Source organism: Odontesthes bonariensis, chromosome 6 (genome assembly GCF_027942865.1).
Source record: "Odontesthes bonariensis isolate fOdoBon6 chromosome 6, fOdoBon6.hap1, whole genome shotgun sequence".
Taxonomy (NCBI): Eukaryota; Metazoa; Chordata; class Actinopteri; order Atheriniformes; family Atherinopsidae; genus Odontesthes; species Odontesthes bonariensis.
The window spans coordinates 37,458,363-37,480,939 of NC_134511.1; the positions used below are offsets into that span (position 1 = coordinate 37,458,363).

Consider the following 22,577-nt stretch of genomic DNA (forward strand, 5'->3'; position numbering starts at 1 on the left):
TTCACTTGATTCAAAATTGAACACGATATGCCAAAGACAGGTCTTCTATTTCAGCATTCTCATCCATCTCATACGGACTCATTTCCTCAACATGTTTAGGGATTCACATTTTCACAAGTCCATGACTTAAGTTGAAACTGTCTTAAGTCTTGAGGTGAAGATAAATGTTACATAATACAACCATGTAAAGCCTTTCAAACACTACAGGTGAGATGATGAGGCCTTTTGATGATTGTATATAAATGTGTTCTTCACTATTAGGAAAGATGAGCTTGGTTTGAGCAAAATAACAAAAATGATTGATGGTGTAATGTGATGCAGAATAATGGCATGACCCATGACCCAGAGCTTACGACAATCACCCTAAAAGCTTGTAAAATGAGAATTTATGGCATGGCTTAAACATCATGCTGCTTGCTCATTCTGTTAGTTCCTAATATGTCCATCCTAATATGCTGCATGGGTTGATTAATACAGAGCAGAGGTGTCAAGTAACGAAGTACAAATACTTCGTTACTGTACTTAAGTACACTTTTTAGGTATCTGTACTTTACTCCATTACTTATTTTTCTGCCTACTTCTGACTTCTACTCATTACATTTTCACACAAGTACTATTGTACACAAGAAAGTACACAAGTACTTTCTATTCCTTACATTTTCAAAACAAACAGCCTCGTTACTCTTGGCTTCAGCTTTTTTTTTTTTTATAACTCTTGGCTTCAGTTTAATGTTTATGTATTTCACGTAATGTGCGCCATCCAATACAGATCAGTGGCACCATCCACACCTAGTGAGAACGAGTGTAATTGGATTAATCATATAACGTTTTTGTCTTGACTGTCAGCTATGACAAAGGGGGGAACGTGCGTGTGTATATCTTTTTTCTTTGAATTTTTCAGGCAGTGAGACTTTTTTTTTGTTTTTTTGATGGGACGAACATGACCTACCTCTTGAATACTACCTCACGTGTAATTGAATTCCAATAAAGTTTGAGAAAGAACATGCTCCTTGAGTGACTTTGTCTTTGACAGTAATGGTCTTATGATTGTTGTCTTGGGCCATGTGTAGAACTAATGAGTTTTCAAATTAAGCTTGCAAATCATATAGTGGCATCTACCTTTTTGTGTGTGGGTTTAAAAAAAAAATGTTTTATTTTTTTTAATTTAAAGGTTACTTTATACTTTTATACTTTAAGTAGGTTTTGGAGCACATACTTTTTCACTTTTACTTGAGTAAAGAGGTCAAGTTGATACTTCAACTTTTACCAGAGTGTTTTTAAACTGCAGTATCTATACTTCTACTTAAGTAACAAATGTGTGTACTTTTGACACCACTGATACAGAGGGATATCCATGGAAAAGGTTTCCTCTTGTGTCTATGGATGCAAACCAATGAGAGAATCCCCCAGTTGTGGTTCAGGACTTACTGTGCTGTAGTGTCTTTCCTAGGGGGAAGTGATTGTCCGCCTCTGCGGTTGGAAAGTTGACCAGTTCAGCTGGAACACTTACCTGTTGCAGGCCTATTTCCTCGACTGTGAGTTGGGTCACATGGGAGAGGCCTGTAGTGTTTGTCAAGGCTTGCACCGTGAAATCCCTCTGACTGCAGCACCTGGGTCTTTTGCATATGGGAATTCCATGGAAGCACAGGCTCATTTTAAGGGACAGTGGAAAATGTCCCATGCACTGTGGCTGTATAGTCAAACTAGTTTTGTTTTTTCCACATTTAATGGGGAAGTCTAAATTAGTCTTTACAGTTAGTGAAGATGCTAGAAGGGTAAAACTTTGAATAAACTTTGAATTATGCCAACAACTTTGCCAACTACATCATCTATTTTCATTCTCAATTTTCCTCTTTAAAGAAAACGCTTCTACCGTCCTCATGACTGTGTATTCCGCAAGATGTGAAAATGTGCAGTGCAGGATTATCAGCACATGGTTCATGTTTTAAGTGCTATAAAAACAGGTCAGTGAGTGCAGAGTCTCAAGCATGGTTGGTTCTTGCTAATGTTGTATTATGGCTGAAGACTCAATCTTAAAACAGGAGGAGATAGTTTCATAAACATCATATACAACTAAGTGCAGAGCTATAAGAAACTTTCAGCCTTATGAACAATTGCCCACACATTAGGTCCAGAAATTATTGACAACATTTCAATCTCCATCAGGTCAAAAGTTTAAACAATACAGAACATGCCCATATATATATTTTTTTTTACCTCCTTTTAGAATAACAAGTTCCAGGTGAGATAATGCACAGTTTAAAATTCAAAATCCAAAACAGTCACTGGAATAAATGTTAAGGTGACATCTACAATAGAAAAAATACATAAACAAAGTACATTAGTGTAAAAAAAAATAAAATAAGAAAATAAAAAATAGTCCTTCCTAGGACTTAATGTTAAGAACACATGACATATCACACCATGTCATTACTTATTTAACAAAAACTAAGCCCACATGAAAAAACAACATTTGCAAAACTACATGCTTTACGCTTTACACAATGCCAAAAAGTTAAGATATCTGCAGCGATCTCAGAAGAGCAACTGTTGCTGCCCATCAATTTGGGAAGAGTTAAAAGGACATTTTTGAAACAATTTGGATTCCTCAATTTACAGTGAGAAAGATTATTCACAAGTGGAAAACATTTAAAACAGTTGCCAATCTTCCCAGGAGTTGACATCCCAGCAAGTTCACCTCAAGGTCAGACCATACAATGAGCAAGAAAACCATAAGACTCCTGGAAAAATGTCCTTTGGACAGATGAGGCCAAAGTGGAGATAGACACATAGCTCCACCATTGTAGAAAACTAAACACAATGTATTAGCACAAACACCATAGACCAGCTGTCGAGCATGGTGGTGGAGGAGTGATGATTTGGGCTGGTTGTGCAGCCACAGGCCCTGGGAGTCAAATGTGAGGGCGTCTGTCTGACAGCTAAGGCTTGTTTGAAAATGTGCTACAAAACAGAAGAATGCTCCCAAACAGACCAGCTAATCTACAACAGAGCAGCTGAAAAAGTCAAATTCAACTGAAATTCCAGACCTCAAGCTAAATGAAATGATGTGGCTGGACCTTAAAAGCCGTGCCAGAAGGATTCTTCCACAATGAGAGACTGGTGACATCATACAGGAAATTATTATTTAAAGGTATCGCTACTAATGGTGGCTCCACAAGCTGCTGAATCACTAGGCGAGCTTAGTTTTTCACACAGTACAAATGCATTTTGGCATGTTCAATAAATAATGATACACTGTCAAATGTCGTTGCTCATCTGAGGTTCTAGTTACATACATTCAAAACCTGGCAAAGGATTGGATGATATTCTATGTCCTGTTTCGTGACACAGTAGAATTAAATAATGATTCTCTTTTACATCGCTGCATTTACAGAATTCACAATTTGTAGTTATGTGCGTGAACATATACCATTTAAAAGAAAATTTATTAATCAAAATGAATAAATTAGTTTCAGTTGAAGCGCATTAAGCTTTTTCTCAGTCTGTCATCACTATGTAGGATTACTGAACAAGGGGGATGCATGGTGGCGTGGTGTACAGCACTGTCATCTCACAGCAAGAAGGTTCCTGGTTCAAATCTTGGCTGGTTCCTTTCTGTGTGGAGTTTGCATTATCGCTAATGGGTTTTCATTGGGTATCTGGCTTTCCCCCACCATCTAAAAACATTCATTAGATTAATTGTTAATTTTAATTCTAATTTGGCCCTAGGACTGAATGTGAGCGTGAATGGTTGAATGGTTGATCGCCTTGTTCGTCTCTGTGTTGGCTCTGTAATGGACCGGTGGCCGGCCCTGGATGTACCCTGCCTTTCGTTCAGTGGCAGCTTGGATAGACCCAGCCCCCCAGTGACTCTGAATTGGACTAAATGGGTATAGAAAAAGGATGGATAGATTTAGGAAACAAGGCCTGCACAGGTACCTGAGCAAAAGCTATAGAAAAGTTAGAGGTTTCGAGATCAAACTTGCTTTTTAAAATTCTTCATTGGTTACTGGTGAAAGGAAGCAAGTGTTCGATTGTGCCTAAAATTGTAGATAGTTTAAACTACACTGAATACTCGCAGTTAGATGTACCATACCAGTGTGTAGAGGTAAAAAAAAAAAAAACATAACTAAAAAACAAACAAACACACAAACAAAAAAACATTATAAAGTGATGTAGAAAGAGGTAAGCAAACCATATTGTTGGTGTGTACTGAACATATGTCACAAATTCATTATGCCACTGCTTGCAATAAGAGGTTAATACAAAATTTCTCCAGTGAAATAAATGTGCACTGGTTCAGCAACAAAGTCATCATGCATATTAGATCACTTATTGCCGGTTAGGCAACTGAATTGATTATACAAATTCCTATTAATTAAGGTAAGTTTGAATACATTAAGAAAATATTAAAAGCCTTTTTCATATCATCAGGGGATGAGAACAGGCTGTTTTTTTTTTGAGCAGCCATTATACTCTACAATGCGAAACTACAGCTGTCAGTTTTTCTTAATCACAATATTTCAACTCTCCTGACATTTGGAGTATAAATAAACACATTCAAGGAAGCCGAGAGGCAAAACCCAGCTGTTTTGGCAGGATATCTCCAAGATATGAAGGAGAAAAAAAATGCGCAGTGTATTTGGAAGTACAAAACTTGGCATTTCAATCGTGTACTGATGGATTCAAGTAGGTGGTTTTTGGAATAATGCTCTCCCACTTGGCATGCCTGACAATGAGTGTGGAGTTATAATCCACTTACCAGTTGTTAGAAATGTGATTTCATTAGTCAGAAAGATGGGTAAATCAAGGTCAAGAAAATGACTCTAACCAACGGATACTTAACATCTGTTCAAAAGCAAAGGATTCTCTCACTGACTGTGTGCTCATGTGCATTGTTTTGGTTGTTTTGTTTGTGGACTCTGGTGCTTTGACTGCTAAGTCAGGGAGGCAAACAAAGCAAACACAGGACAATTTGATCAATGTTCTTCCAGAGTTCATGGGGAGGGCACATAGGGGTTTACCAAGGCTGGCTTAACCACCAAAGGAACAGAAAACCTCCATTACCTACTCCTGCCTAGCCCACTGATGAGACACCAAACTAAGGTCAATGAATCCACCAAGTAAAGATTGATCATCAGAACATCAAAGTCATTCATGTAAATCCAGCCTTTTTCAGACATCTGGGGTATTGATACAAACCATTCCCAGAGGAGAGTTGCTGGTTAGAAACCAATATTCCTCATGGGGGGTACCCTGACCCACCCTCTACAAAGACCTGTAAAGTTTGAAAAGTGTCTCATCGTGAAAGGGTTGAAAGTTTACCCTCAGCAGGCCTGCCAGGTGAGGATACTTAAAGTTCAAAATAGGTTCATCGTTCCAAAGTTACACTGAAGGACACGTTTGAATGGAGCAATTTCTACTTCTGATAAATCAGCTGAATACCTGAAACTAGATAATTGTTTCCATTTGGGGCAAAAGTGGTCAATGGAAATATGATAAACAATCAAACAAACAGCAAGTTCCTTTCACTTAGTGCTGACAGGCCCTGCAGCCCCTCCCTCTGTTCTGTCACTCTGTAGAGTATTTTGGTTCAGTTCCACTGCAGCATCCGGCTGCATTGCGGTCTTGGTTTCACCTCCCACTTCCTTTTTTTGGCCCTGACGTGTTTCCGCCCCTGAATTAGAATCGACTCTTTCCACACTGAGTTGTGATATCAGGCCGTCTTCCTTCTCTTGTCAACCGAGTTCGGAAACTGTTAAGAAATCCCCAGTGAAGTCAAAATCTATCTCCCAAATCCTTCGCTCTAGACCACGTGACAAGAGATATGGGGCAACATCAAAACCAAGCAGCTAGTGCAAAACAAAGGCAGAATAAATCTCAAAACTTAGTGAAAAGATAGAAGCAAAGAGGGCCGACTTGTGCAGGCTTTGAAGAATTTATACCATTTAATGCAGGGAAAGAGGGGAAAGAATACATGTAGGGAAACATCTTATTTTGAATCGTTATACCGATAGATTCTTCTTCTTCTTCATTTATTTTAGGCGTCCAAGCATCTGTCAGTCTTTGAAGTTCTGGGTGAGAAACTGCAGAGAGGCCACAGGCTCTCCCAGACCAAATTTTGTGATGAAGGCCTGAAAATCCCATTTACCTGAGGGAGCAGGAAGACACATAAACACAGATATTTATTAGTATTCACAAAAAATTTAAAGAGGAAGAACTCAAAGAGACCAAAATATTACATAAATGAGGCGCATTATGAGTGCACTCTATGGTGCATTACGAGAGCATTTCTTATGGCCGCTTGGTCTGTGTTTGAGGGATCTGAGGCCTAACTGAGCAGCACATGGCTCTGGGATGTGAGTCACTGAGAACAGCACTGCTGAAAATAAAACATGTTGCTGTAATGATGGAGGTGGGAACGCAAGGACGTATTGGCAAGAAGATATGATTCAATCGCCTGGACTGTTTTTTTCTTCCCTCCCCTTTTAAACAAACACCAGACGGCCATCCGGCTGGTATGACAATATCACTTCTTAGAATTTGACAACCACTGATTCCCTGCAGCTTCCCCTCCTTTAAAAAAAAAAAAAAAAAAGACAAATTCACAATTATCTTACCAAGGAGAGAAAAACAAGCGTGCTTTAAACTTGCAAACTTCAACAGATTCTACAAAGAAAAAGTGTCTGTCTGTCTGCATCTTCATATGTTTGAGTGAGCACAAGACAATGCTTTGCTGCTTTGCACTGTAATCCAGGGAATCAGTGACATTCTGGTATTTCCGTGAGTGGAGTAATGACATTAACAGCTGCTCAAGAACAGCATCGGAAAGTTAACTTTTTGAAAAGAAAGCCAACTATTGAAATGGTCCAAATCTGTAGAGAATGGCCTCACAGTTAGAGGTCAAATCTGACTGAGCCTGGACAGAAAAATTATTGCTTCTGACCCGATGCTGCAGCTGCTTTACAGGCCCTCGCTCTGCCTGTTTTTGCCATCAGAGAGCCACATGCTATATCCCGAAGACATACACTTTGCCAGTGCCACGCAAATCAGGTCCACTAACCATCAACGAAGAAACAGATCAGAAAGATTTGCTCTAGAATATGTGCCGAATTATTACTAAACTATTTTTCTCCAATTTTGACCACATGTTAAGCTTAAGAAACAGACACCTCCATGTGTCTGGGTTTGCTTTGAGCTCAGGTCACATTCTGAGCTCAGCTGGGGAAGATGATGAATAATTACTGGAGGATGAGCAGATGAGTACCCGAATCTCACCTGGTTCCCTGTGTGAATTGCCTGCAGAGAGGCCACTAATAATCAAGTGAGGGCAGTGGAGTCAAGTGACCCATCTGTATGAAAGGGCACGGCTCCAGTGGCCCCTGTGGCCTGTGCTTCAGTTGCAGATAATGCACCGCCTCTGCAGATCCCCAAACTCCTCTGCATGTCCACAACAAGGTCCCTCGGCCCTGATGTGTAACACTTAAAAGAACACTGAAGGGTGAGGCAGTAACTTCCACTAAATACTGGGATATATAATTTGACCTTTATGACATTTATGGATACTTTGACTTTCTTTCCCCCCTTTTGCAGGGAGAATGCGCATTAAAGTAGTGTTAGGCAACATACCCTCTAATAAGTTTCAAACAGAGTCAAAATCAGGCAGTGCTTGTAAGGCTTTACACACATAATCCTGTCTAAAACTGTGCAATCATTGGGTTCAATCCAAAACGAGGCAAACTCACAATATCTGGTTCTATCACAAAGTCTGGTACTCTACAAATGCCTAGACTTACAAGTGACCTTAAAATAGGCTGGTGCCTGTTTGTAGTGCAGAGACATGTTTCCACCTCACCCATCTGCACGCTCATGGAAAGGACAGATAGTGTGGGACCTGAGGGCGATGTTAAAGTCTTCCTGCCTCTCCTTTTGTTTCCACCTTGCTTCTCTCTATGGGTATGGCAGGAGAATCAGGACTGCTGCGAGGTGACACAGAACTGCTACATTTAGTTGTGTGGGCGGTGTCCCTGTTGAATCTCTTACAGTTTCTTAGAAAAACCCAAAACCAATTAATAATATTATTCCTTGCAGCCGAATCAGAGGAGCCATATCAGGTAAGAGCTTCACTGAGGATCTTCACATAAGGTCTGTAGCAATACTAATATATAATGCAATCTTTTTTCGTGATGGGGAAACTCTTTGTGGCTGGCAAGGGTCAGGTGTCAGATGTGTCTCACTTAGAGATGTTTCAGTAGCACAGATCCCTGTTGTGGAGGTATGTGATCATAGGAGGGTATCACACCGCTCCATCTTAGCTCACAGCCTATTGTGAACATAATACTGGAGCACATTCCATCTTTGAGAGATAAGACACATTTTTAATCGTGTTTGGTTAGTGGAACTCACCTGTCACTACTAGTTAATTTCCAATTATACAAAACAAGAGAAAAGCAACAACCCCTCACGTTGGAAAAGAAGCAGCAAGATATGTGTGGCATCTGCCTAATTAATTATCCATACAATTATAATAAGTTCCCAAAATACATTGCCTGTCAAAAAGTCTGAACAAACCTTTAAAATGGTTGGTTTATAACATGTGAGACATAATTTGTAAAGTTGCAAAATATACAAAGAAATTAATCAGAAACCTTTTGGAGGTAAAAAATACTAATCTTATACTTAAAAATTGTGAAAGGAAAAAAAAAGAATGAGTGAAAAATGTATGATGGTCTGATATTACTAAAGTTAACCATCATACCAACAACAAAAATCTGTGGTGGTAGCATCTTCAGCACCAAACACCACTCATGGTGTAAAAGCTTATTAGGAAGCATAAAAAAACATGTATCAAAATCAATATGGGTGCGGTTTCAACAATAGAAACTTTAAGTCCTTTATTGGCCAACCCAGAGCCCAGACGTGAATCTTTTTGATAAAGCTTATAGTTACGGATGGCTCAGGTGATCCTGAAACATCCCATAGTTAAGCTGCTATAGGCCCAGACTGCTGGGGGAGCTCATCTGTCACACCTCTCCTCACTTTGCTCTCTTTTTCCTCCTGTTTCATTTCTCAAATGATGTTATGTACATGTGACATTATTGTGGTCATTAACTCGTGTTTCCCTGTTCCAACAGGTATCCTTTAAATGGTGTTACGGTGTTTGTTGTCCCCTCTTTTCTGTCTTCTCAAACCCCAGCTGGTGGAGGCGGATGGCCACCCTTCCTGAGTCTGGTTCTGCCAGAGGTTTCTTCCTGTTGAAAGGGAGTCGTTCCTTTCCACAGTCGCCTCAGGCACGCTAAGGACGGGAGATTGGACCGAAGACAAGTTTCGGTGCAATCTGTTGGTTTCCTTAGCTAGGATATTGTTTTCGAATTGGCTCTATATGAATGAATTGGATTATTTTGAAATTAATTAATTGGATTTCATTGGATTATGATTACAATGAATTGAACTCCAATTGGCTTGAATTGGACGATATTATTTAAGTGCCTTGATATGACATTTGTTGTAATTTGGCGCTATATAAATAAAACTGAACTGAATTTAATTTAATTTAATTTAATAAAATCCAACTAGGGGAACGGGACAAATACTGTTCATATGAGATGCCCTTTCACTTTGACTGATCTAGATGATTTTTACATGGAAGAGCAAAAAAAATATCACCATGACATGATTTGCTGAAAAAATACTATAACAAAATAGAAAAAAATATTTTTAATTTAATTTAGGGATGCACACAAGTATGCATTTTTTTTCTACATCCTTTACTAATTTCTGATTTGTTTTGAGCTTCTTTCCAGTTGCTGATCAGTGATTTGATCGACTAATCTGATTATCATTTGATTGTTTTAGTTTTAGTTTAGCACAAATGGCCTACAATAAAAAAAAAAGAAGAAAAAAAATCACATTTGGGAAACCTAAATAGTGAATATTCTAATCTATATGCTTTTCTGGATCAACTAATCACTGTTAATTGTCAGTTTTAGCTGGATTAAATTAATCTTAACGACACTGTAAAATGATTTATCCATGAGTGAAGTTAAAGGCGGGGTAGGGGATCTTTTTCTGGAGCATTTTTTTACATATTGCTTGAAATACTCTTCACACCCTCATTGCAACCAATTAATTAAAAGTTTTGACACAAATATGAAAAGTTTTAGTGGCCTCTAGAACGTACAATCTAGGAAAAACAGTATCCAATCATTGTGAACGGACCGTTCACAATGATTGGATTCTGATGCCGTCTATCAAACTGCAATCTGCTCCTCCCTCCCCTCCCCCTCCTTCCCCCTCCTTCCCCCTGTGCGCGTACCCTGCTCCGTGAACGAAGCTTGGCAGGAAGCTAAACTAGAGCCAGCTTGGCTAGCACCTAGCATTATTAAACGTATAGTTAGCATAAACTAAATACTAAATACTAAATACGGCAACGATCGATGCTTGCTGTCAGAACAGCGCTCGTGCACCTTCGTGCTCGTGCGCGTTCATGTACTCTAGAGGCGTGCCTTCGGGGGGAAAGTGAAGAAAAAGGTTGGGACTTTTTACCTGTGTATTTTCAAAATGCAGCTTCGCTGGACTCAAAATCCAGGATCTCCTACCCTACCTTTAAGGAAAACATTTTTAAAACTTTTTACCCTAAACCTGTCAATGTTATGGTGTGTAGTGCATTAATGAAAAGACACACACGGTCAGCGTGGGTTTATGCTGAAACTTTACTGATGAACTCCCTATCCGAGTACATGGTCTCCTACGTAACCTATCGCCTAGTGCCTTATGGGTAACGTAGTATATTAAAGTAACACATAACAACACATCTTCCCCCTTTAAGAAAAGCAATTAACTTTAACCCAACCACAGACTATGACTAAGTCTAAGACCTAATATACCTTGCTTTACCTTACTCTAAATGAGTAACAATTCACATTCACAAATTTTTTTTTTTTTTCACAACACATTTAGAGTCTCTAGTGTTCAGCAACTTTCAATGAGTCTCTTGGGAGGCTCAACCGTGCGCTTTGGCCTGCACGGCGTCTTGGCAGGAGAGCTATGGACAGTTGCTGGCACTTCCAGTTCCACGGTATGCTTCAGGGTGTTGTCTCCGGCTTGCGGCATTGTGTCGGGCTGTTCCACACCTGTCTGGCTTGACATTTGTGGCTTGAGATCGACACGGTTTCTTCTCAGAGACCCTCCATGCTCTGTCTGAACTTCATAAGAGCGTGGTGCCACCTCTTTTTGCACTGAACCATGTAGATTCCAGATGCCTGTCACATGATCTCTGATCCTGACTTGTTCTCCGGGCCTTAATACGCGCAGTTTCCTCGCTCTTTTGTCATGTTGCTGTGTTTGTTTCTCTTTGTCTTTTTCTTTGTCGATTTTGATTTTGTGTGCTCCTTTGGGTGTCAAGAGATTCTCATGCATTGGCAGATTGGTTCTCAGGCGTCGTCCCATTAGCATTTGGGATGGGGACAGGCCGTTCTGCAGTGGCGCACTTCTGTAGATCATCAGGCTGTGATGAAAGTCTTCCTTTCCATCGTGCGCTTTCTTCATGAGACCTTTGACAACTTTGACTGAGCTCTCTGCAAGGCCATTGGACCTAGGGTAATGTGGGCTAGACGTTATGTGCTGAAAACCCCATTCTTTTGCGAAGTCAGCAAACTCACTGCTTGCGAATTGTGGACCATTATCTGATATCAGTTCACATGGGACTCCATGTCTTGCAAATACAGTCTTCAGGAATGCAATGACTGCTTTGCTTGTTGTTGTTTGCAAGGTCGCGACCTCCGGGTAGTTTGAGAGGTAATCTATCACCACTATATGGCTCTTTCCATGGCAGTCGAACAGATCTGCTCCTACTCTGTAGAATGGTCTACCTGGCACAGGGTAAGTCATAAGTGGTTCTGCCTGCTGTTTGGATCGGTAAGTCAAGCATACTTCACATGAGGCTGTGGTCAGGCCAATGTCTTGGTTCATTCTCGGCCAATACATGACTTCACGAGCTCTGCGTTTACACTTTTCTTCCCCCAGGTGCCCTTCATGTATCTTCCTGAGCATGTCTTTGCGCATTGAAGATGGAATTACAAACTTGTTGCCCTTGAACACAATGTTGTCGACCACCGTCAGCTCTGTTTTGCAGGTCCAGTAATCTTGAACTCGCTGTGGACAGTCGCTCTTGTGCTCAGGCCAGCCTTGTTTGATCATCCTCTTGAGTTCTGTCAATGTCTCGTCCTTTTCAGTTTCTTGTTTGAGTTGTTCTGTTCTTTCGCTTGACACAGGAAGTGACGTCATGATCATGTCAACGTATGCCTGTATGTCAGCACATTTTTCCTTGTCTGGTTTCTCATGTTTGTCAACAGCCCGTGACAGTGTATCGGCTGCATACATGTATTTTCCTGGTGTATATGTCAATTTCACGTCGTATTTCTGCAGTCGTATTAACATACGCTGTATTCTCAGGGGACAGTCTGTCAATGGCTTGGACATGATGGCGACCAATGGTTTATGGTCTGTCTCTGCTTCTACAGTCTGCCCATATACATACTGGTGGAAACGTTCACATGCATACGTGGTGGCCAGCAATTCCTTCTCGATTTGCGCATAATTGACCTCGGCACTGGTGAGGGATCTCGATGCGTAGGCCACTGGTTGCCATCTTTCCTCGTGCAACTGTAGAAGAACGGCTCCTAAGCCATACTGAGAAGCATCAGCGGAGATTCTTGTCTCTCGTTTAGGATCGTAGAACCTAAGCACTGGCTCTGAGATGAGTATCTTTTTCAGGTTCTGAAAACACTCCTCTTGCTGTTGTAGCCACATCCACTCATTTTTCTGCTCCAGCAACACTCTGAGTGGAGCCGAAATGGTAGACAGCTGGGGTATGAACTTAGCTAGGTAGGTGACCATCCCTAAGAACCGCCTCACCTCGTCCTTGTTCTGGGGCGTCTCCATATTGGCTATGGCTGACGTCTTTCTAGGACTCACCCCTTTCTCAGACACAACATCTCCGATGAACGTAAGTGACTTGACTGCAAATTCACATTTGTCTCTGTTTAGCTTCAGGTTGACACTTCGTGTACGCTCAAGCACTTGTCGTAGCCTTGTGTCATGTTCCTCTCTCGTGGATCCCCACACTATCACGTCATCCATCATGGTTGTGACTCCTGGAATGTGCTCGAATATGGTGTGAATCGACTTGTGATAGACCTCTGGAGCAGATAGGATTCCATATGGAAGACGGAGGAATCTGTATCTTCCTTCTGGCGTGTTGAAAGTACAGAGTCTTGAACTGGCGTCGTCGAGCTTCATCTGCCAGAACCCTGAAGACGCATCAAGTTTACTGAACCACTTGGCTCCTGCGAACTGAGACATAATCTCCTCACGGGTTGGCAACTTGAAATGCTCTCGTTTGACTGCTTTATTCAGATCTCTGGGATCCAGGCATGTGCGTAATGCACCATTTTTCTTTTCTACGATGACGAGGGAACTCACCCAATCAGTCGGCTCGTTGATTTTCTGTATGACTTTCAGCTTTTCCATTCTTGCTAATTCTTCCTTCAGTTTTCCTCTCAGTGCAAACGGAACTTTTCGGCAAGCGTGAACTACTGGTGCAACTGTCTCGTCCACGTGTATTTTGTGTTCACCTGGTAAGCAGCCTAGTCCCTCGAAAACATCATTGAACTCTGTCATTAAGGTGTCTTGATCACTGCTGTCTGTGTTCTGTTTGTCTGCTGTCTGCGACGCCACCATGAACACCCTCCTCACGAGATTGAGTTTCTCACATGCAGTTACACCTAGTATTGGTTGCACTTTCTTTTCAACAATCAGCAACTGTGCCTTTAACATCTGGCCTTTGTGTTTGAATGTAGCTATACAGCTGCCTTTAACTGGTACACTTTCTCCTGTGTAGCCTGTCACTTTCATTTTCACTGGATGGATCTTGCTTTTTATTGTCAGCGTTTTGTAATCAGCAAATGACAACAAGTTCACTTGTGCTCCCGTATCCAACTTAAACGGTATTATTGTCTCATTTACAATCACTGGAACAATCCATTCTTCTTTTTCAGCATGGGATGCCTGCACTACATCTACGAAAAACTCATCTGGTTCCTCGTCCACTGTATGCACTTTTTTCTTTGTCTCAGCTGTGCAGCATTTTGCATAATGGTTTCTTTTTCCACAGCTATTGCATGTTTTCCCATAAGCTGGACATGTTCTTGGCGCGTGACTGCCTCCACATTGCTTACAAGTGCCATCCACCATTTTGTCTTTATTTTGTTTAAATTGGCGTTTCTTGTGCTGCTCCTTTGATCTTACTGCTTGCACCGCCATTTCTGTTTTGGCCAGTTCTTTGACTTGCTCGCGCGAGCTCTGTGATGCCCTGCACAAGTCTACTGCCTTATCCAAAGTCAGTTCTTTATCTCTTAGCAATCTCTCTCTCAGGCCATTGTCTGCAATTCCACAAACTATGCGGTCCTTTATTAGTGAATCTTTCAGTGCACCGAACTCGCATGTCTTGCTTAAAGTATGCAGTTCTGCCAGGTACAGATCGAAAGCATTGCCAGGCTTTTGGTCACAGGAAAAGAACTTGTATCTCTCAAACGTTATGTTTTTGGTAGGCACAAAGTACTCTTCGAATTTTTTCAACAGTGCAGGTAGTTTCAGATCAGCGGCTGCAATTTGGAAACTGTTATAAATGTCCAACGCGTCTTCCCCAATTACGTGCAGAAGGATTTGAGCTTGCAATTTCTCATCCCCTTGCCCTGCTCCGCTAGCAGCTAGATATATTTCAAATCTCTGCTTGAACCTTTTCCAGTTATCTGCGAGATTTCCACTAAACTGCATGGGTGAGGGTGGACTTAGCTTATCCGTGACTGTGGGTCGTCTTTCCGTCCTTCCAGCCGACGAATTTTGCTGCGGTGATTGCGCTGACTCTGGCACCACTTCTTCTCTGTGTTCGCCGAGTTCTCCCGTGCTTTCGTCACTGCTGCTAGAACTACTGCTGCTGCTGCTGCTGTTGTTCTCCTCTCTCGCTAGCATTGCACATTTCGCGGCTTCTAGGGCTCGTAGACACGACCTCACGGCTCAAACTCGCTCACTCGTCACTGAAACTCCTCTTATTTTCTCCTTTTCAAAGATTATCACCATCTGACACCATGTTATGGTGTGTAGTGCATTAAAGAAAAGACACACACGGTCAGCGTGGGTTTATGCTGAAACTTTACTGATGAACTCCCTATCCGAGTACATGGTCTCCTACGTAACCTATCGCCTAGTGCCTTATGGGTAACGTAGTATATTAAAGTAACACATAACAACACAGTCAAGACTCAGCAACTAAAGAAATAATAAATCCATGTAGATATAGGTATATAACAAGCCAAAATTCAGAGCGTCAACATGTTCCTTTAAGGCAGCCGACTTCTGGCTGAAACTCAGGCCTGCTGTAGCAACCAAACCCTGGCTCTCTTGACTCCACGCAGCTCTGATTAATGGTAGAGGCTGTGGGTGGGTGGTAGACATGGATCTGCCCATTACCACACTGCAACATTGCAAATGGCTTCAATTACTGTGGAGTGTGCTGAGCTGGCAGTAGGGGCTCTAGGAGGCAAGATGAGCAACGGGTACGATCCTGCAGCTAACTCCACCGTGATCCATTCATTCACACAACCTGATCATCATGCACGTTCCTTCTCTTCCAATTTACTGAGAAAAAAAATGAATGAACAAAGGGAAAACTGATCAGTATTTTGTTTTAATGTCATATTGCCATTTTCAGTCAATAATTCTGAACTTGTTCTTTTTTGTGCGTGTGTTCTTCAGCTTTCGCTTCTCAATCAAAGGAAGGTGTTAAGGTTTGAGTTAGGAGACGTGTGAGCAGTGTATTTGCAAACTATGGTGAAGACTGAAACAACACTAAACAGCCTCTCTCAAGGCCTCGGGGCTTCCCTCCCGGCATTATAACACTGTTTCCCTTGACAAACTGACTTGTCGGCACCAAACAGTAGCAGGACATATTAAGGGCTTGCCAAGTGGCTGACAAGTATCATGAGGGCCTGAGCGCCCACGCCTGCCCCCCCACCCTGGCACAGGGGCAGCCTTCAGTCAGGGACAGCCTTCCTGAGCCAGAGCAACGGGGATTCCCTATGATAATGCCCCTGTGCCCGGTGCCAAGAGCACAGCCCCCCTGTAGATCCCTTGTGTAACAAACCAGCTGGCTCAATCAGATCACTGACCCACATTGATAACCTTAACCCAGGACGCACAGCAGACTCCCACGGTTCCTCACAACAGCCCTGCTCCACCTCTAATTATTCATTCCCTTTATTACTTAAGTGATAATCAAAGATGAAAAGAAAAAAAGACAACAAATTTGAGAGAAAATTGAGTCAATGACTGCACTACTGGAAGTGGAAAACGATCATTAGGACTCTTCCACCCACGACTAAATGCTCTCCCTTCACAAATCACATCAATTAATGTCATGGGCTATGAAAAATGCTCTCTGTGTCATACCACATGGAGGGAGGACAGACGCTAATAAGTGAACATACTTAACGGAGGAGGTGGGGAGACATGGGATTCCCTCCGTTCTTCTTGTCTGAGCATGAATAATGTGCTTTTGGCTATGAGGAGGCCAATGAGAATGCAGCAGGTTCACCACAAAACGCGGACCCCCAATAACGACCGTAAAATCAAATACATGTTTCTGCTCATAAACCATGACCAGGCTTTTATGCTCAATGCACTTCACAGGGTCTACTTTCATCTCAGTATCTTGACATGGACAGTTATCTGCTTCAGAATTAACCCATGAAGTGAAACATTTGATTATCCAAAAGTGAATTTCTTAATTCTATTTCCCTTGAACGGAGAACAGTTTGGAGGAGAGAGGAAGTGCTACGGCGGGAGTTAAACTCATCCAGCAGATTGAGGATGGGTGGATCCACACAGTTCAATTGCTTCATAATGTGCAGGCAGCTACTGTATTGGAGAAAGTGGTTTATTTTTCCACAAAAAGATATAGTAAAATATTCTAAATAGCAAGCTATTATTCATGCCGTCTTTTCTCCAGTTTAACTAGTAGTGACATACTGAATACCCTAACACCCTAAGGGTTGATCTCAACCTATCCAATTGTGAGCTGGATACATAATATACAAAGAACAATTTCTTTTGACATTTCTTTTTCCAAAAGTTTTAACATCAAACAGACTTCAGCCTAATGTGCCTGGATTGTTTGCTGACGAGGCTGTCAAAACTTCAAACAGCAGAGACTGGCAGCTCCACTTATTCACGGCCGCAGCGCTTGAAGTCTCAAACCGCCCTGATCTCCCCTCAAATCACCGGCTGTGACCCGAGTAGAACAGACAGAGAGACACGCCTCCTGTGAGGTGCTGTGCTGTGCATCCAAGTGCTGTTTTCCCACCTTCCCACAGACTTCAATGAATGGAAAAGTTTTTTTTAAAAAAACAGAAAAACTCAAAAGTATAAACAAAACAATAACTCTACAAGACACACAAGGCTGACTTCTAAGAGACACAAAACAAAGATATGGTAATTATATCAACAGTTATCAAGGTTAAGACTAAAATGGCTGTTCCTGTGGACTGACATGTTTGATTGGGGATTTCAGGTTTGGCAGAGGTTAACAACACATGGTCAGGCAGACTCGTGCAGGTGTGCGTGGGAGACGATAATACTTGTCTTGACCCCACAGGCATTAACACAACAGCAGACTCACTCACTAACCTCATTAACATTTCCCTTGTTAAGGTGGAGCACTTGGAGAAAAAGGAAAAGGATTAAAACCTCGTAATAGTAAAAATGAGGTGTCCAGACAAAACAAAGCCACTTACAATGTGTGTGAACCTAATTTTGTCGATAACAAAAAAAGAAAAAAAAGAAATGACAGTATGACTGATTTTCCTTGCTGTAATCTTCTGTAATCTGTTATTCAGCAAGTGACTGCTGGCGGTTGTGTTGGTCAGAGACAGTATAATTCTAGATAATGCAGAAGTGTTGCAAAGTGAAGCTGCAGGTGAGCGGAGGGATTACCGCGGGATGATCTCTCCTGATCAGCAAGTGACACTGGGGTGTGTGGAGGCTGCTCAAATAAAATGAACTGGTAGCGGTGGAAACCAGTCTTCTGTGGCGGGGTCGGTGGATGGTATTCTGCGGGGAAACGATAGGAAGAATCAGGACAGTTGGGGGTGGTGAGACATAACAACACGCTGATTATCACAGGTTTTTACTTCTTCATATCATTATTATGATTATCGTTTTTAGGTTTCTATAAAACTCATAAAATTGTGAGCATTCATCTGTCTGTGGGTAATAAGCAGGTTATAAGGCTTAAATGTATGAATCATCTTTAACTATTACCATAAAAAAAGAAATCTTGCTCAACTGCATGGGAGAGGGTGATGGTAGTGTGTATCTATGTGCAAGTGGTTTAGCACAAATTATGATCTTTAAACTCAACATTAAGTTCCAAACTAAATTTATTCTGTACAAAGGGGTCACAAAATATCAACTAAAAAGTTCAGCATAAGCAATACTAAAGTGGAATTAAATCGATGTAAGTTATAATAGAACAACTATTTTTGAATTGATAATATTAAAACTTAATTCTCCAATACTCCAGCTGCATATCTTACATTTCCCTGTGTTGCTTGAAACACAAATATGAGAGTGAAAAATAATTGATGCAATGAAAATAGCTACTCAGGTTATACAAAGGAAGGTCCAAGTGAAAACCATTCTTACCAGTGAGAGCTGTCCCTTGTAGTTTTCCTTTCTTGAGTGCATTGCCCTGGTAATTTAGACACAGAGCCAGTCAGACAAATCATAAAGGACAGTCAGTTTACTTTTGCCAAACACAACTGTTTAAAAATGGCCCTTGAAAAATAACAATGTAACAACAAAGACAATGCACTGAGCCATTCTATCGCTTCCTACAACATGATGTTTAATGTTTAATAGTTCCCACAGACAAATATTCTGTAGTCACTTAACTCAGTCCTCAAAACTAGAGGGATGGCTGACAGCCAATTAATTACCTGGTAAATGATACTTTGAGTCTATTCCATGGACAACTGACAACATCTGATATATATAGACACAGCAAAGGATTTTAGCATTTATGGATCCAATAAACACTGATGCTTAGGTAATAAACGGGAAAGGACAATTACTTATTGCTATACAGGCTTGCATCACAAATGTTGGTTTGAATAATTCAAATATATAAAATAATCTAATATAGTTAAAGAAACAGCAAAATCTCAGACAAAGGAGATATCTCTGGAAAATTAAACCACTGAGAGCATTTCCAAGTTCCCATATTATTAATTGTATATTAAATTCCTTGTTGCCTAGAAACAGACATCACAAAACCCAATGTGAAGCATGGGTATTTTTCATAAGCTCTCTCTCTTTTTTTTTTTTTTAAACTATATATTTGTCAAATTGAACTCCCTCATCCTCAGGAAGCACACAGTCAGGCACTTCACACTGCAAACTGCACAAAGACATGTTTGTTTAATATACTCGGTTATTTACAGTAAGATGGCTGCATCCTCGAGTGGGAGGAAAAGGACTAAATATGTTGTCTGTGTAATGGCCCAAAACCCACTTGAGGTAAGCATGGAAGTCCCCATCACAGACTGGAGTATGTGGTCTCAGCACCTAGTTGTGTCCTCTTTTCTCCACACACAGGCTCCCCCCACAGGGTGACAAAGGTACTGTGTGACTAGTCAGCAAAGTAGGACAAAAGACAACCAGGATAAAGTTTTTTTTTTTACAAGCTGTCTTTGATCTTTAGGCAGAACCTTTGCCTGAGGACCGAGCTCAATTGAATAGACAGTCTAAAAGGACAGAAACAATAAGATGAACTCACTTATAGAGGTGTTAATTTGACCAATTTAGGACAAGTTTGCTTTTTTCAGCTTGGAAAAGGAGCAACATAATTTAGCACTTAGTAATTATGGCATATTCTTTAAAAAGGAATGAATGCGTTACACAGTTGTAAAGACATTCTGATAACCATATTAATGAATACCTTTAATAATAACCCATCCTTACTAAAAAGGGAATGGAAAACTTTACTTCTACTTTTTACTTTTACTACTTACTGCTATCTAGCCATTATGACACAGAACACTATCAGAGAAGACCAATCACAGTTTGATTTGTATTTTCTTATTTTTTGTGGAAAGCTGCAGATATCACCTGCCATGATACAATTGGGTGTGTCAGCAGTAAAATTACAGTCATAAGCACATTTGGCAGAAGGACTCGGATGCACATTCGTATACATCAATAAGACTTTCAGCAGAAGTTTAGCATGAGTCCTTGATTGTGCATCTTCTTATTTATAATCTTATAACTGCTGTTTAGGATGTTAAGCAGAGAGCCTTAAATTGTTTACACTGCCTGATACAGAATCCAGCAGATTAGTTTCAACTGTAAGTATCTTCATGCACAGATCAGTGCGAAAAATAGCTTTATTTAGAAATAGCAAGAGTCCTGCTGCCTGAAGAATCCAAACCTATTGCCATAGCAACAGGTAGTCAACATTGGAGCGTGCAATATTTTCCCACATCTTAATGCTCCGTTCTTGCTCACTCTCCGTGGCACCCCTTACCCTTTTAATTTCGGTATAACGCATGTGTCCAAAAATATGCACCCATAATATATTTCACATATATTGATATGCCCAAGGTGTTGAAACTGGAAACATTCATTACAACTGAATTACAATGAACTGGATTGCATGGGACTGAAATAAATTGCACTTGAATTGTCCTTGTTTACTTTTCTCTGTAAAGTGACTTGAGATGACTTCTGTTGTGAACTGACGTGATTTAGATAAACTGAAGTGAATCAAACTGACAGAAACTGATGAGCGCTTTTAGTGTTTAATCTGAGCGGGTATCATAGTATTTGAGACAGGGTGGGGCAGTGTTGAGGTGGACTCTCTATGTTCACTGGGGAACAACGGACTCAGTCACACTAATCTACGGGACATTCTCAAGTGGTGGGCGGTATCCCCCCGGGACCGTGCTGTGGGGGCGTGACATGGAGTATGAAAAGTTCTGTCCACTGCATGACTGACAGCTTTTTGATGTGTTGATTATGTTGGTTAAGAAAGAGTTTTAGTATGAGTGGAATTTTATCCTTGCTGTATTTTACATAATTAGTTACACACATAAAAAGCTTTGCTTGAGCTGTTGATTGAAATAAAATGTTTCAATGGCACAGAGAGCTGCTGAAAATGACTGAAAACTATTGCTCATCAGGTTTGAATTTAACAAGTAACAAACAGAAGTACAAGCATGACCTGTTTTTGTAGAAAACATCCTTAAATGTGCTTAAAGCACTGAGAAGAAAAGCAGCAGAACATTAAAACGTTTATTTTCATTAGGCAGAGTGCTCAGAGCTACTATGGCAGTGTTTCATCTGGTGGAAACATTTTGTCATATGAACATTAGAAAGCTGAAAAGCTTGGAATTGGCTTCATTATAAATGCAGTCACCTAATAATACAGTATAGTAGATCAGGAATGATTATTCTGTTAAGCAAATATGCTCTGAAATTTGTGTTGTGTTGGAAATCCCTTTTCTATACAGCGACGCTTTTTGCCCCTACGTCAATACCCAAATACACTCTCTGTCAGGCTGTGACATAGATTATGTTTAAAGTTCACGGAAATCCACCGTTAAAAGGACAAGTTGCACAAAACACAGTTCAAGAAATGCATGCATGAATGTTTCCAAATGTTTAAATGTGTAAAATAATCATGATCCAAAAAAGTGATGAATAATAATCAGAATTCAGATTTTTGTTAATACCCAGCACCCCCCACCATATCACAAATATGTATTGCGTGACATCATGAAACTTTAAAGCAAATATTGTACTGGCATAAATCAAATACTTATTACACAGAGGAGTTTGAAAATATAAATATTACTGCGTGATTAAAATATTCACATGCTATAAATCCCACTGACTGCAGAGGATGTTGATTGTAAATAATTCTTGCCAGCCCGCTTAATAAAGTGACGTGTTATTTTGGCTCCACAAGATCCTTAACTGTATGAACATTAATTTCATAAAGCTATTTCTTTCACAAATTAAACAAAGCATAAATTACTTGGATTGAGTTAATGTAATTATTCAAACATTATCTAAATGTGACTTCACCTTGCATCCTCATATTAGGAGAAGGCCCATTCTTGTAGTTAATAGTTGTTAATAGTGATGACAAACTAAGCAGTTTGGGAGAGGCCAATCGTGGAGAAATAAAAAGTGAAAGCATCAATGTGATCCATGATGAAGGAAACACTGTTTGAAACTTTTAAATAGAGGAATGTCATACAATATAACCAGACTAGAACCATATAATTAACAGTGCTGGGTATGGTAGTATACCTAATCGAAGATCTGAGCTTCATGTATTTACTTGTCAACTCTGACTTACATATCAAATATGAATGGGAATCCAGTCATCAGCGATAGAAAATCTGGAAGAGTAACCATTACTTGTGGCTGATCTAACTATGACAATAAATTTTTTAGGA

At 40.5% G+C, this 22,577-nt stretch overlaps 1 protein-coding gene across 1 annotated transcript in view; it reads right to left on the reverse strand.

Annotated features, from left to right (window-relative positions):
• Positions 1-5,929: 5,929 nt before the first annotated feature.
• The window catches only part of pebp4 (phosphatidylethanolamine binding protein 4), a 56,812-nt gene continuing 40,164 nt past the window's right edge, over positions 5,930-22,577 (reverse strand). The window contains exons 5-7 of the mRNA XM_075468680.1: positions 18,760-18,805; positions 18,049-18,165; positions 5,930-6,151 (exon numbers count right to left, since the gene is read on the reverse strand). Coding sequence (XP_075324795.1) covers positions 6,060-6,151; positions 18,049-18,165; positions 18,760-18,805 — 255 coding nt within the window. The 3' untranslated portion in view covers positions 5,930-6,059. The remainder of the gene's footprint in view (positions 6,152-18,048; positions 18,166-18,759; positions 18,806-22,577) is intronic.